This window comes from Chamaea fasciata, unplaced genomic scaffold, assembly GCF_029207755.1.
Source record: "Chamaea fasciata isolate MVZ Bird 193981 ecotype frontalis unplaced genomic scaffold, bChaFas1.0.hap1 SCAF_1, whole genome shotgun sequence".
Taxonomy (NCBI): Eukaryota; Metazoa; Chordata; class Aves; order Passeriformes; family Sylviidae; genus Chamaea; species Chamaea fasciata.
Window position 1 is genome coordinate 128,530,987 of NW_027094086.1, and position 17,084 is coordinate 128,548,070.

At 37.2% G+C, this 17,084-nt stretch overlaps 1 protein-coding gene across 2 annotated transcripts in view; it reads left to right on the plus strand.

Moving 5' to 3' along the window:
• SLC25A13 (solute carrier family 25 member 13) overlaps nt 1-17,084 on the plus strand; it is a 103,161-nt gene that overhangs the window by 75,176 nt on the left and 10,901 nt on the right. For both annotated transcript variants that reach the window (XM_066197123.1, XM_066197114.1), the window contains one exon: nt 11,201-11,341. In XM_066197123.1, coding sequence (XP_066053220.1) covers nt 11,201-11,341 — 141 coding nt within the window. The remainder of the gene's footprint in view (nt 1-11,200; nt 11,342-17,084) is intronic.

Consider the following 17,084-nt stretch of genomic DNA (forward strand, 5'->3'; position numbering starts at 1 on the left):
GCTGTCTCACTGCACCTTCTGTTTGATCACTGACCTGTTGTAGACTGCCAGGTAGGATCCCCTTGTTCTGTAACTTTAGGAGCATTCAGGGAAGAAAAAAAGAAGGGGAGGGAGAGAAGAATGTGGGTCTTTAAAGCCCTAAATAAAAAGCATGCTGTAAATGAAGGAAAAATGCAATAAAGCGCTTGCAGAGTAAAAAGTGTTTGCCCCTTACACTAATAAAAAGTCTCATGAACATGGCAGCCATGGAGAATTCAGCAAAATTTTCATTTAAAATGTCATTTGATCTAGAGTTTTTATTTTACAGACTGCTGTGAATTTTTTAATGCAGTACAAAAAGCACTCTTTACAGAGACCTGTCATTCATGAGAATGCTGCAGCAAGCTTTTTGCCAGCAGTTCAGTGTAAACTAAGGATCTGCTTTAAGAGCTAGGTGGTTTGAGATGTGTTTTAAATGTGCTGTAAATGTTGGCTTGTCCTAAATTTATATTAACAATGAGATACTGCATGAAGTTGTAGCAGTAGACGTGCAGTGGCAGAATGCCCTGAGTTTTCTTTTAACTGTAGTGCTCCACTTAAGGGCATAGTTTGGTGCCAGGTAGATAGGTTGTAACTTGTCTCTTCTGCAGGTGGTCTTTGGGTTCTTTTGTAATTTTAAACCCAATTCAGACTCTCAACAGAGACTCTCATTATGAGCATTGCCTAGGTTTTTTGGGGTGAATTTTTCTCTTATGGTGTAAATATATGTGTTAAATATGAGATGCCAAAGACATGCCTTTTCCTTTAGCTTTCAGCATTGTATTGGCCTCACTTTTTGTCCCCGTTTAAGCCATCGTGAAACCTGTGATTTCACTGTGGAAGCAGCATGGACAGTGTTGAATGCTCGAAAATTGTCAGTCTTGGATTTTTACCTCATTTCACAATGTAGTAATCGCTTATGTGGGAGGCAAGAAGACAGGAGGGCATGATGTGCTAAAGTCTAAAAAGGGGAAGCCAACTAAGATGAATTTTCTAAGACACCTGCCCTATCATCTTTCCGCTTTCCACATTTAATTCTCAGCTGGGATTGTGTTACAAACACAGATTTAAATTTTTCTTCTTCAGTGCTTCTGTTTCCTTGGAGTGTATTCATAGCTTATGCAAGAGCTTAGTGCTGGGATGCATGCTAGTTTGTAATGTTTTAAATAGCAGCCCTGTGAATACGTGGAGTAATAATACCTAAGAACGGGAGGACAGGCAGATACTTGGATAGTTTGGGTTGTTCAGGAACACAAAGGGCTTTGAAGGGGTCAGTATCACCTGAGTAGCTCCACTCTGCTGTTTGCCCAACCATTGCCAGGCGTTGACTTTTAGGTCTCCAAGGAGTTCACTTTGCATCATAATTACTGTGAATTAGTACACATGGCTGACTTTTGCACTTGTAACTAAAGCTGATTGTTTCATTGAACAAGTCTTTTTCTGTTTTTGTAAACTGTTTTCTCTCCTAAAAAAAAAAGAAAGAAGAAAAGAAGAAAATAGATCTTTTATTTCATGACCTTGTGACACTTAATTCAGTTAACAGCCTGTTTCATAGCTTTTTATTACGTGAAGATGAAAGCGATAGGTTGGTTGAGATTTTTTTTTTGAGACCCCCAAGAATATAATTAAAAGTATAACCTTTATACTTAAGGATGGCTGTTATGTAAATTACTAACACAAGATTTCCATCTCCTTTGTTTGTAAGAAATTTCCTAATGACTGTAGTATTTGTTACCCATAAAAATGCATGTAGCTTTCAGATTTGCACAATGCCTGACACCCACCATGAACTCTGATCTCTGCTGCGCATTTTGGACTCTCATCACTCATGCAAATCTTATATAGCCCTTATCATTATGAGGCTAAGAAAAAGCTTCAGTTTCAAGGCACGGTGTAATGATGCTGTAAGAGCTAAGATCTGCTGAGCATCTAAACCACAAAGCTGACTTAACCTTATTGAATTAAAATGAGCACATATATGCTAGGTTTGATTTCTGCTAGTACTATAACTTACCTTTGGAGTTCCTTAATAAAAGGATGTGTAAACTGTAAGTACAACTTGAATGTTTTTTATTTTTTTACAGTGGCAATAATCTTGAAATTTCTGGAAGCTTTATTTCATGGTCTTTTACTTGATTTTCTGTACTAAAATAAAAATAATTTTAAGTAATACCAAGTTTAGCTGCTTGCTTTTTTTTTTAATCTTAATTCACTTACAGGCATCTGTTGAAAGTAACCTGATTTTTTTAATATAGCATTTTATACTATTCTTGGTTTTTTGAGTTATATTAACACATGGAAAACACTCTTCATAAAAGTGTCATAAATACTGTGATTGGGGTTTTGAGACATTACCTTTAATACTAACTTTTTAGGTGAGACAGTCATTTTGCTTAGTACCTTACATAAAGCAATTCAACATTTAATGAAAAATTTACGTTTGTGTAATTGGGAAGGAGATGCAAATATGGAAAATTAAGAGTGATATAAAACATAAAAGACTACTAAGAAAAACAGCAGAAGGATTAAAGCATGATTAAAAAGAACTTGCTCTATAATGTATGTTTCCTTGTCTGCATATATTAATACAATGATATCAGTAAGTAGGATGTGTAATTTTCAGCAAGAAAAGAGAACTACGTTTTGCTTTATTAACCTTTCCTTCTGCTCTCCCTTCTCCTTCTGAGCACGCAGTCTTTTCCTTCCCAGCTGCTCAGTGTGTGCTTACTATTAGCCAGCTTAAATCATGTAGCACAGTACAATTACAGATCCCATACAGATCTGCTTTTGTTTAAATTGTCAAGGCAATTTTAGGCGTATTTCGAGAGACTTTGTAGGAATCATAATAAAGTTAAAATGTATTGGACCTACTTGGGCAGCCTCAACTCTGCTATGGAACATAAAAATTAGATATGGTTAAGATGGAGTGCAAAATCCTGCCCAGAATTAATTTTTATATAGGGATGTGATATGAAATTCCATGTGAATTGGTGCCAAATAACAGATCCAGTGCAAATAGTTTTATTCAGCTGCTTAAAACATTTATTTTATGTTTCAGAGAGTAATAAAGATAAGTCCACATCTGAGCTACATTTTCTTCATGGTATTGCAGTGGAGACAGAGGTTGTATAAACTGCAGTTCCCACATTTAGATCTCTTACTTGCAAAAAAATCAGACATTTGGAAATTGTGGACTAAAGGAGACTGAAGGTGCCAGTCTTGCTTTCATTATTATGAAACCTAAATATGTTAACATTCTACTGTATTTGGCAAGGGAAACTGAGCTATCTGTAAAATTAAACTGTAAAATTAAACAGAATATATGCCAGGGGGAAAAAAAATACCTGCATGTATATCTGGGGGTAAAAAAAAAGCAAACAACTACTGTCACACAGAAAAGTTTTGGTCTAGTTTATTGAGATAGTTAAATGAAGATGGTCATCTTGATGATTGCTCTTATGACCTTTGACAGCATGGCATACGTTTTTTTGAATGCTTAGCAGATTTATTCTCAGAGGTTTGTTCTCCCTGTGCTTGGGGATCTATTACTTTCAAGGCGAGTGTTCTACCTGCTGATGTATGCCCAACTTTCACATCTGCTTTAAGGAAAACGTCAGAATCTCCTAATACATGCTTTCTGTCATCTCCCTTGATTAAATTTAAAGCTATTTTTTTGGTGCACAAAATCGATGTTGTTCAATAAATTAATTAAGTTCTGTTTAACATAATGAATATAATGTGACTGAATATACTATAATTAATTAGGTATTTTAAAAGTGTAATATTGTTCTCTGAGCGACTGTAATTGTAGTTATTTTCAGCATGCTGAAAATCATTTAAACGAATTGTAAATTTTTGGTAAAAAAACCCCAGCTAGATCTGGACTTAAATTTTGCTTCATATTTACAAACTCACTGTATTTCAACACTGCTGTGTTTTAATTGTCTCTGATAAATTTTCATCTAATTTTAGATTTAAGCCTTATGATGAGGTTTGGGAAGGCAACATACAGTAACATGATAGCCCTGTCCAAAAGGTTGTACCAAAGGGTGGGAAAACTTTACTGGTGTAAAGTTCCTGCTTCTCTTTGACCTCACCCCATATTTCTTTTCAGGTTTGGATGTTTTAAAATAACAGTTTGCTGAAATTTTCACCCAGTCATACCTACTTAAACTGGTCTTTCCCCAACTCCGTAATGAATTTTGCAAAACTTGATTTCACTTCATTTTGAATTTTCCTTTTGCATTAGTTAATCTAATTTTAACTTTTTTTTTTTAAGAGAATTTTCCCATAATGAATTTGAGATATTTTCCCATTTTGCTTTCCCTCTTCTCTTCCTTTTCATTTCCTTTCGCCCTGAAAAAAAAGAGAGAAAAATTTTCAAACTGTAAAACATGGTGGGATGCCTAGGTTTAGGTTGATAGCTTTCTGATTCCAGAAGCAAACAATTCTGAGTGCTTTAAAAGTCCATTTTTTCTGAAAACCTTACTTAATATTAATTCAATTTGAATCTTACTCTTTTTTTCTCCTGTTAAATATGAAGCATATATAGAAATAATGACTGTAAAGTTTTACATTAATGCACACTGCAGTTTAAAACATGGATTTGTTTTGACAATTATATTTTATTACATATCCCTTTCTCCTTTTACATCTTTTTTTACTGGCAGTAAAATATTACAGTGTTTACCAGTGAAGGTTCAAAAAACCCCCAAATCCAAAAACAAAGGCTTGAACTCAAAACAGGAATTAAAATCTAGCTTTCTGTGAGAAAAAGGAAGATATTTATGATGTCACAGTAATTTATGATGTGACCAAGAAATAATGGGTCACAGTTTTAATACAGCTACCATGCCTTAGGACTTGAAAGGTCTGTAAATCATTAAATGATTCTACAACTAGTCAAAATAGACAAGTAGAGCAGACAGAACCAAACGTTAACAGATTTGACAGGTCTGTAAGTTAATTGCTTTTATAATGCCAATCAAATAGGCTCCACTTTGATTTTTTGGCTAGGCTTCTGAGAAGTGAATTACCTATAATGTGGAAAATATCCAAACAAATTTTAATTTGTTTCCCATTGCAGATTTGGTCAGTGCTTATAAACAAACCATACTCCTGTTTGTTTCTGTTTAGACAGGTCATTAATATTCTATTGTAGGACGGTCTGCACAACTTGCATCTTAGTCTTGGAAATCTGATGCAGTAGCAGGAACGTACTTCTGTTCAGACTAATTGCAATTCTGTTTATGAGTACTTTTTTGTGAGGATTTGACAGAGCTTGCTTTACATTTTATGCACATTTGGACATTACCAAAACTGTGATTCTAGCAGCGTTCGCTGTTTGAGCCGCACAAAGTAAAACCTTAGCCAGTCCAAGGGAAGGCTGTCCTCAGAAGACAAGAAGGATTAGCTAGAGTAAAACAGAATTCTGCCCGAGCAGCATGAAAGCTGTTTCTGTGATAGGCTGATCAGGGTAGTGAAAAGCAGATGACTGAGGGCTTGGGAAATCTTGTGATCTGAAGAAAAGGTATTTACTATATGAACTCCCATTGCTGAAGAGTGTTATCAGAATGCTGTGTAGATAGGACCACAGATGAGAGAACACAAAATAGCATGAGATGGCTTGTCTAGATTTTTTGAGGCCTGTCTTTATGAAGTGAAAAGGTAACATAGAACCAAGCTTTTGAGAACCCAGCATGCTTTGCTCTTGACATACAATACCACGAAATTAAGGTTGTCACCTTTGAGATCTGTAAGAAAAACAGTCAATTTGGACTGCTGTCTGTTACTTGGGACCTTTTCTGGTAACAGGAGAGTCCACAGTGAAATCCCCTCTACAGCAGTTTGGCATAATTCATCTGATGCTCTTGGGATCTACTGCCATGCAAACACCAAGACTTTTAGAGGTAGTTGGAAGCACTGCAGTGGCACTCCGTAAATCTGGCTTCTAAGCCCTGTTCTGTTGTAGAGTCGATATGTGATTTTGTGGTAAATCATTGAACAGTTCTGTGCCTTAGTTGCCCTTTATTATGCAATGAGGATGGTAATTCTTCCATTCTTGAAATCATTGGTATATTTTTAATTTTTTTTTTAATGACAAAGAGCAATCTTTATTTACTTTAGGAACTTTGATTTCAATTAGAATTAATGGATGCTAGGAAATGCACAGGAGAGCAAGCTGCATCTGGCAACTGACAAGGAGTAAGGGCTTGGGACAGAGTATGGTGTGCAGTAGGACTGAATGTGATAAACAGTTGACTAAAAATCTCGGAATTTGCATCTGCTTGTCTTTTGTAGATTAAACAAGTAACCAAGACGTTGTAGACAATTTCTTTTGCGGAGGTTGATTTTTGGTAATTGTATAATATATTGCTTATGTATTTTTATGATTGCCATTAATTGCTATAATTGCTATCCCTGTGTGATATTGTTGAAAAACATTAATAATAACTCTAATAGCAGTAGTAATCCTTTCTTCATCCATGAAACCATAAAAAGGAATATGTGGTAAGTTGGATGGGATGCAGAAGAAAGATCTAGGCTGACCCTAAGTTACTGGGAGCAGGAAAGGGGCTACAATTTCACGTAGGTAATAAGGCTAATTAGAGGAACAAGAACATTTGACGGTCAGTAGCACTGAAAGGAAAAGAATCTAGTACTTTCTTCTGGAATGGAGAACACAAAATTTCCTTCTTTAATTGCAAGCTGTCTTCTCTTCAGCACATACACCAAAGCTTTCAAATGCAGATGTGAAAGCCCGAGGAGAGTTGTGTCTGGTGTGCTCATTTCTTAGTTAATCTCATAAGGGCACAAAAAGCAGTTATATTAAAAAGAACAGGAATTTCTTCTCTCAGTGTAATGAGGGGGGTGAAAATCTGTTTATTTTCCAGTAAGTTTATTGCAGAGTGATTTGAACTCATGAAGAAATAGAAAACATTTTGACTTCTTAACTGAAGTATTGTTAAGTGGTTGTTACTAAACCGATTTTTTTTAATTACAGAGTTGACTTTATTTCTCCATGGACAAAAAAAATCAATCAATGCTCAGCTATTTCTACTTCTTCCTTCTGTTCAGTGAAGTAGGAAAGTAGGATAGACAGTACTGTATTACTGTGCAAGACTATACTGCCATCGAGAGGTGTTGGGTGATATCATACCAATAGCAGAGTTGAAGAACTGCAAAAATGGGGAAAAAAACCAGCTTATTTTTTAAAATTCACATGTGTATGGGTGCGTATCTAGCTGACATTGTTAAAGCACCTTTAAAGGCATGCAGATTTCTAGTTATGCATGTATGAATTGTTCTTGGATGACATTGATATTTCCCTTTTATTTTCTTGCTCTAAATCAAACAAGACCATAAGTGCTTGTGATTAGGTCGAATGTTAAATTCTTTCAGAATAATATGGACCCTTTGTGGGCCCTTAGAGATAATTATCTATGCAGTACCTCTGGTTATCTATACCTATAAATAACTCAAAATTGTAGTTTTTACTTTAATCACATGATAATAACTGAAAAGTGATAGATTTACTTATACAGTCAGGTCGTTTGTTTAAAAAATGATTGGAAGATGTGATAAAGAATTCAGCGTTGAAGGTATTCAAGTTTGTAACTTCAGTACAGCAAAATTTGTGTCATTGGGAACCGTCTGTATTAAACAGTTGATGTATTTGATTTTTCTGACGCTTAGTGGAGAAATCATTAAGCTTGAGCAACCTGAGCTTAAATGGTGTTTATTCGGGACCAAAAAAAAAATATTTTTTTTCAAAATCTTCCCTTTGGGAGCTAATTTCAAAATTTTCTAATTAACTACATTTTTGACTGCAAAAGCTAGGAAACAAGAAGGCAGTATTCTTCAACTTTTGGCCAAACAAAATGAATGGACAGGGTGACACAATGTGCTGAGGATGTTTTGTCTGTTTTTGGTTTTTTTTCCATACCAGTTTATACCAGTATCTTGAAATGACTGGAAAAAAAACCCAGATTGATGAGATTTCTTTCATTGCATTCATTATACAAAAATTGAGAAAGAAGACAGAAGCCATGGTATTGTGATTCAGGCTGCTGATTTGGAGATGAGGATATCTGGAGACTCTTACAAGTTGAGAATGTTTGAGCAGGGGGGAAATGCACACACTGGCCGTACAATTAAACTGTCTGCCTCAAAACCCCGTCTTGTAAAACCAGATTCATTGTACTTTCCTCACAGAAGCGCTGGGAGGAAATAAATTAATATTTATGAGACGCTTGCATTACTGTGATGATGAATAACACAATAGGAGTTACCAGTACTAGATAAGCAAGAAATCATTTCATTAGAGAGTACAGTAGCCATCTCCGGTTTGCATCCTCCCTCCCCCCCCCCCCCCATTCTGAGAGCAAGGAGCTGCAGTTACCAGCACAGATGCTCAAATAACAGAACAATCAAAGCTCCCCACCAGGCGACTGTACTTGTTACCACTGGAACTGCCTCTGCACAGGCTGATAAACCAGCCTTCCTCTGCATCACAAGGCAGGCAGGTGGTAGGAACCCTCCTACTGAGACCTCTGTCAGGTATTGTCTGGCTCATCGCTTTCGGTTATTCGCCGTTTGATTTTTGGAGTATATCTTTGCTCAAATCCGGAGCATGACATGGATTGTTCAGGGAGTTCTGGGCTGGTATCTGAACCGTCTGGAAGCACTTCACTGGAAATGACCAGTGTCTCTCTTCAAACCTGCTGTGTGGGCAGCGACACTGATAGTCCTTTTAGTACAGTCTGGGGCATGCGAGTCTCAGTGTTTTTAAAACTTTGAATGTAGCAAGGTTGGTTGTATGAAGTGGGTAAATAATAGCACTCATGTTTTTAAATAGCAAGCTGAAGCAGAGGAAGTCCTATGTGATTTAGCCAGAGCAGCAAACTAATGCTGGAAGTGTCAACACAGCCAAGTTGAACATGTAAACAGACATTTATATGTGCTAGCACCTGAAGTACTTCCCATCTGTTTGTATTGAAATTATATTGTATTGAAATCATTTGCCTTTATTCTCCTCTAAAATCAGAGATATCTTTCGACTTCCGTTCTTTATGATGACATTCACTAATAAACATTTTTATAGGTTTTTCAATTGTTCCATGTTTTGGTGCACTAATAGTAATAATAATACTAATTTTGCACTAATACTTAATTTTGTTGTAATCTTTTAAAATTTAATATGGTTTTCCTGTAGTGAAAATTAAAGGAACATTTCTCATGGAGTCATGGCACAATGAACTGCAGGAATGTCATACTGAGGGAATTTAGTTTAATTCTGCTAATAGATCAATTGATACAAGGTTTTAAGTAATGTGTTTTAGAGAATGCCTGTTGTATAACAAACTTGCAAATTAACGTTATCACCTGCAATTCAGATTTTATAATTTTTAAGAAGAAAATATATATGTTGTCATGTGGGAATGCCTAATAATTGTAATACCTACACCAAATTTTTTTTATACGAGAATGTGCAATTCATCAAAGAACCTTTCCAGGATTCTTTTTATTTATTTTGAGACTTTGCAAGATGAGTAGGCAAGTAAAAGAAAGATTTTTTGTTTTGTTTTGAATGCTTACTTTTTAAGATGTTTCAGTTTAAGTGCAAAACTTAAATCAGTATTTGTGCCAAATAATTTATCAGCCTAATTTTTGATGGCAACAAGAATAGCAGTTATATAAATATATATATAAATATATACCAGGATTCTGGTTTGGTAAAAGCAGTTAAATTAAATTATGCCAATTTGAAAGTCAAAACCAGTTGAGTTACACAAGAGTAAGCTTTTCCTGGTCAAAATAGGAAACACTTGGGATATTTTGGGGGTTATGTAAAGACTTTAATTTTTAACCACATTGTGTATGCTCACTCCAAGTGGTAGACAAGAGTAGTTGTTCATGTGATTTGCCATTTCTTCAGCACATTATTTGAACCATATTACTGAGTGCATTTTTTATTTTGAATGATAGTTAATCTGAGCTACAATTAATTCTTTTAACACTGGGATAATTTTAAAAATATGTGCACATGGTGTTAACATACTAGACATCACTACAAGCAAGTGCTTTTAAATGCTTATTTTATCTTAGTCATTACCTTCTAGAACAAAATAGTTGTTTTGTTGTAGGGAGGGCAAGGGTTGCCCTTTGCATAGTTCATGTGATTTCAGAGCCTAGAGAAGAGCATAGCAGTCACGCCACAGAATTACATACTTATCAGAAGTTAGAATGACATTCTGTTGAATTTGAGCCAGAAGGAGTTTGAATGAGTATTTTTAAAATACACTTAGATAACCTTCACATTACCATTTTTTCTCGTTGCAGATTTTTAGCTCAGGATCTGTCAGTGTAGCCGAAGGGTTATGCCCTAAGTACATATGATGAATGAGATGAACTTTACGAGAACCAGAGGGAGTCCAGAATGCTTGCCTGTGCTGTGTTTTAAAGCAGACTTTCAGAATCGACTGAGTGATGTCTTCCCAACAAGTGGAGACTGACACATTGAAAACATTTAGCAGCTCTTGATTAATAGAATACTTCAGTCTGTAGACCTTCTTTTCTTTAATACCTGGTACCCAGATAATGATGTAGAGCTCAGAATCTTGAATCAAGCAGCATTTAATGGCACCGAAACTAGGAGTTCAGAGGGTTATTTAAAAAGCACAACATACACGCAATTCTGCTTATTGGAATCCATGTGTTCTTTGTTATATGAACTTATGTCAAAATTGGAAAAAGCTTCTGCGACATTTCTACTCTTCAACAGTGTGTTTTCACTCTCTATATACTGCACATCACAGCTGCTTTACTAGTTACTAATTTTTCCTTTTCCTTCATTCCTTGTGTTGTAGTGTTCTTGGTTTGTCAGTATTGCATAACTTGGCGTTGGTGAATGTGTTCTTGCAAAAAGAATTGAGCTAGTGCCTGTCTGATGTACTGCAGTGTCCTGCAGTGGCTGACCTGCTTCCTCTCTGTTTTTCCTGATGACTCATCTCGTGGGGAAGTAGGTTTCTTACCTTGTGAGGTGCACTAATACTAAAACTCTTGACTGCAAATAGCTTAACCGAGTGCAGCGAGATTGAAAATGTCTTATCTTGAATGTAACAGGATGCACACTGCAAATAATCTATCAGGTTAATATATTGATTTCTGCTTTTAATTTCAGGCTGGAGGTTCTCAAGTAATCTTTACCAATCCATTGGAAATTGTCAAGATTCGATTGCAGGTGGCTGGAGAAATTACTACTGGTCCACGAGTTAGTGCCCTGAGTGTATTAAGGGACTTAGGTTTCTTTGGTCTTTACAAGGTATGTATTTAAAAAATGTTAAAAATAAGCCTCAAATGAACATATAATTTCATTGTTCTCACAAACTTTCATAGGTAGACGCAATTTTACTTTTTAAAAGCAAAAATTGCTATGTGATATTATATCTTCATTTTTCATTTTTGACTAAGGGAAGAAACTGTCTCATCTTTTTGAGCATATGGTTTTTGTAAATCTTACTGAGATTCCTTTACTCACTTCAGCAGGTTTAAGGTTCATTGCATATTAGTTTGTGATTCCTGATATTCTGCCTGCTGTAAAAATAATCTTATTTTCATCTGCTACGTGATATAGAGCCTACAGTTTTGGAACTTTGCTTTTGCTCTCTGTGTTTGATTCAGCAACTTTCCCAGATGTCATCATTCGTTTGGCGATGGGAATTAATTGCAGCACAATAATAATGAAGAAATATAGACACTGGGAGCCCAGCATAAAACTAAACTCCTAAAGCAAGCTTCCCCTTGCTTCTTTAGAAGAATATTTCCCCAAATAACACCACGAAAAGCTGCCTTTTGAATATATGCTACAGACTCTACAGTTCTGCTTGCTGTATTACTGTCTTCACATAGATATGTAGAAACATAGAAGTAAAGTTGGGTTTAATGATGACAGCAGGAATTGAAACATCTTCTGAATGTTGAATCTAATAGGATATATGCTACAAATAATTTAAAGGATTAACATACTTTTATGATGTCTTCTACCTTTAGATGAAGGAGATTAGATATGGGGGGATAAGAACGGTCTTGAAGTATTTTGAGATAGCCAGTACACTCAAGTATTGAAACAAAAGCTGCAATGAATACTTCAGAGCATCGTGTGATGTTTCTTCAGAGTGCAGCCTACAAGTCGGGAGAAAGCTTGCATACTTCTAATTTGTCCCAGGATTTCCACTGAAGCAGGCAGTATTCCTCTGTTTCTTAATTACAGCAATGCAGCCATAAATTGAAGATGCTCCAAAAGACACCGAGTCTCCCTTCTTCCCAGTATTTAAATTCCATCTGCTTTTTTAAGCATCCAGTCTTTCTAAATTGTTCTGTTAACATTACAAAGAGGGAGCCTGCCCGCGAGAACGTGTCTGTATGTTTTGGCCTGGAGAGAAGTTGCAGGTCTGAATAGGATTTAATGGGGAGTTGTTTTTCCCTTTAAATTGACTTGCTAATTTTTTAGGTGTTTTACTGAAGCTGAGGCTATTGTGTGAACTCCTAGTAAATGGCATTACTGTGTTGATCAGATTAACATTTACAACTGAAAACAGGGATTTTGTAAAGAGGTCTGCTTCCCTGAGGCTGTGCAGGAATGGAGGTCAGCTACTGACTTTTACTTGGACTAGCAAAAAGAAAACAGAAAATGCAAACCAGTGATGAACTAGTTTACTAAAGTAGCAATTTTTGATTTTTTTTTCTCCCTGAATACGTGCTCTTGGTGGCTGAGCAGAATTTGCTACATTTTTCCATTTTTAATGACATTAATGTTTTGGGTTGTATCATGAATTATTTCTATCCACTAGAGTAAATACTGGTGGATATTAGGACTACACATGGACACGAGCTAGTTACAGCACTGTGTTGCGTTGAAACGGACAATTATTTAATCACAGGACACAGTTTCATTGCTTCATTTATTGAGTCTATTTACCTCTGGGGGAAAAAAAAGCGCCGCAGAAGGGTTTGAGTTTGTTTTTGCTCAGCTGTTGTCTCTGTTTCTGCCTCTCTCAACCCCTCCACCCCACTTCCTGTGTTCGTGTCCTTTTGTATGTCGTTAGGATTCATTGCCAATAAAAACTTGAGTGATTTGACAAAACTAGAGAATTTAGCCTGGCAATGACAGGCACCCACTGAGCACAGACCATGTCACAAGGCTTGTGTCCAAGGGCACCCTTAGGCACAACTAGGTATGTAATTGGGCAGGTTTGTGCTGTTTTCTACCAAACATTTGGCACTGCAGCCAAAAGAAAATGGCAATCCTATCTGCCCCCTTTCCTGTGTGCCAGTCAGAGGATTGGTGCACTCACATAATGATCTGGAACAAGAAAGTCCGTAAAACCTCCTTGTACTTAGGGCTTAGTTTGTTTTGAACCCAGACCAGCTCACTCTGTAGCTTCTCAGGATGGCTGTACCCAGTGGAAGGGAGGAAAAAGGAAAGGCTGTGGCATGGGAAGCCAGTCTGTCTCAGAATAAACTGCCTTGAGGTGCTTGTGGAACAGCAGCGTTGGAGGCAAAAGCAGCCCTCTCCTGAATGCTAGTGCTGGAACTGGCAGTGTTTGTGAGGCCAGGCAGATCTTAACTCATTGTGTCAGTCACCAGCGCCAGTAAATGTTACCCAGAGACATCAATGGTTTAAAATGAATTTCAGATGAGACTAGATTTGGTAGGTGGTGCTTCTGAATTAATTTAGTCAGTATGATGACCAAGTGGACATCAAATAATAATGGATCTTCTATTAAGGAGAACTTAAATATCTTAGTATGTTTGGAATGTTCATACTCCAAGCAAGTCAAATTAGCTTTAACTATGAAACAGGAATGAGAATTTTAGGACTGTCTCAGTACTTCTCCTGTTGTTCACTCTAACAGCTCTTTCATTTGCATCTGAAGTCTTTGCTCTAGCTTTGTCTTTTGTGTCTCAAGACACAAGACTTGTATCTCAAGCCCTTAATGTACTTATTTTAATAGATCTAGTTGTGACTCCATAGATACTGTTGTGGAAGAACAAGAATAGATAGTTATTCTAGAAAATAGTTTTATTTGGGAAACTTGAAGTTTCCTTGTGGGCTTAATGGGCCTTCATGAAAGTATTCAAGCTGTTTAAACATTTGCCTATCTTAGTCATGACTTTAACTGATTGACTTTCTTCTGCAAGTGTTGAAAGCAGAATTTTTGACTTTTAATTTCAGGAATTTTAATTTGAAGTAAATGAATGTCTTTTTTTGGTTTAAGTTTTATTTACCACATGGCAAGGATTGCAGTGAAAATTCTCCTTTCCTAGTTCAGAGACAAGTCATCCCTGAAAGCTGTTCTTACCACTACAGATCCATCTGGTATGTTCTCCTTAGTTCCCATGAGTTGTTTATGCTGAAATTCAGGTGAAAATCTGTAAGAGTCCCATATGGTAGTCAGCACAGAAGAATGTATTAATTATAAGTGCAGCCAGAAGATGGGAAGAGTTAGTCTTACCTTCATGAAGCAAATTCCTGCATGTCTTAACAAGATGTACTGCTTGTTATTTGAATTCTTATATTTTGTATTATTTTCTACCTATGAAGAACTTCCTGTGGATTTTAAAATAAAATGCCCACACTCTCCTTATGTAGGTAATTTCAGTGTTCATCTTGCATTAACAGAGAAAACCAAGGCACAGACAGATAAATCTTATGTCTCTTGTCATCAAATTAACAAAGGAGATGCTATGTAAACCCTTTTTGCATCCAGCTAAGTGAATCTTGTATTGATTATGATCATAATCATCCCTGCATTCTAGTCCAAATGAATATCCTTTGAGGATCACTGAAGTTGGATTGCATAGTTTTGGTGCCCCTCTGTATAACTGAGAATAATAATCTTTTGGGTCATTCATTGCCATGTTAATGTGCCACTTTACTGTGCAACCGGCAGAAACAATTCACAGTAATACTGTGCAGATATCTCTGCTCTGTGCTTTCTCTACTTGCTGACTTCATGTTAGAATGATTTTTTTTGAGAGCCAGTCCTACAGGTGACCTGGGTAACATGACCAGGTATTTGACCACCTTCATGGTTTAAAAGCAAACATAGAAAAGAAAAAATTCTACACCTCTTTTCTTATACCTAATAAATTGGCCATATTCAAGCTTCTGATCATTCCACTGTGCACCTCCAAAGGTAGTTTTCTTTCCCTACACTCTCCTTTAAGTGAGCAATAAAGTCTCTCCCTAGCCTGCTCTTCTCGGAGTTGAGCACGCTGAGTTCCTCTTTTATATGCCATGGACTACACAACTGGCTCATGGCCCCACACTGGACTCACTCCAGCGTGAAAGCATCTTTTTTTTGTGTGGGAGAGGCCAGAACTGGACACAGGGCTTCAGATGTGGTCTCAGCAGTCCTGAATGCAGGACAATAACCACTTCCCTTGCACTCTTGCTATAGCCCAGGGTGTGGCTGTCTGACTTGACTTCAAAGAGGCATTGCTGGCCCATACTCAATTTGGGCACAGAATCCTCCAGATTTTTTCTCCAAAGATGCTTTTAGCCTGTATCTCCATCCTGTGAAGGTATCTCTGAACAGCAGCCTCTCACTATAGCACACTAACTCTTTCCCCAATTCAGCATCATCTGCTGAGAGTGCAGCTCATGTTCTACTGGTTTAGCTCTGGGATATGATGACTGACCATCTCTAAAGCCAGGCTTTTAGTCAAGGTGTGCAACATTCACTGCTGCCCTCTTTTCCACAGGTCTGGCAAACTGGTTGATCAGCTGTGATTTGGTAAATCCAAATTGGTTGTTCCCGATACCTCTTTCTTCATATGCTTGGAAATGGCTTCCAGGGACATTTGCTCCATAAACCTCCCAGGAACAGAGGTGTACAGACATCTTGCAGTTTCCCAGATCTTTCTTCTTACTTTTCTTACCCATCTTCAAGATGGGTGTGATGTTTGTTCTAGTTACCAGAACCCCCTTGTCTGACTTGACCTTTTGAAGGTAATAACCTCACAGTGTCATCAGCCAGCTGTCTCAGCACCACTGGAGGTACCTGTTCTGGTCTCAGGATTGTGTATGTGCAGATAGCTCCAATTGCTCTGTCTGCCCGTAATGCAGACTTTTCTGACAAGCTTGGGGAGCTGAGAGGCCTGGGGACAGAATTTACTAGTAAAAAGTTAAGACAAAGGTACTTTGTCACTAGGTTTCCTGCCCCCATTGTGCAATAGCCTCACAATTTATTAAGTTGCCCTTTTGCTGCTGATATGCTTACAGAAACCTTTTTTACTCCCCCTTTACATCCCTAACTAGATTGATCTTCAGCTAATCCTTGGCTTTTTTGTCTCAATTGTTGCACACCCAGGCATGGTTCTGTATATCCTGGGTAGCCCATGCCCACCTCTGCTTCCCTTTCATTTTCTGCATTTGAGCTCGATCATGAGTTCATCTGTGCTGGTCATCTGACTTGGTTGCTCAACCTTCTGCACAGTGGGATAAACCTTCCTAATGCTTTGAGGAGACTGCCCTTGGTGGACCTTTGTAACTCTAAAAAAGTTTTTATTTGGGGGAAAATTCCTATCACAGCACATAGAAGTCTGGGTCAGATAATTGATATCCCCTTCTCTTCCTTCCTCACCAAAGAACTAAAGAACAGTAGGTCTGGGATCATAATAAGTGCAAGAATTTACAGTCAGTGCTTCCTCCTAGACTCCCTGTGCCTTCACTGGGTGGTCAGATATTAGCCATTCTGTAATGATATGCAGCTTAGAAATAAAATGCATGTTAATTCCAGCAATAAAAAGATTTGACAGATACAGCTTGTTAAGCTGACTGTTGGCTTGAACCCCTGTAGTTCTTTACAGCTAGAAAGCAAACATTTTTTACTGTCTTTGTCTGAAATGCTGAACTACTTGTGTAAATAAGTACTTTAAAACATTGTACTTCTCAAAATCCAGATGCTGCTTTGGGGAGGCACATAACAGCACTTTTGCAAAGGGAATTTATTTCCTCTATTTGTGTTCTTTCTCCGAGTAATAGTTACTGTGAAAGCATC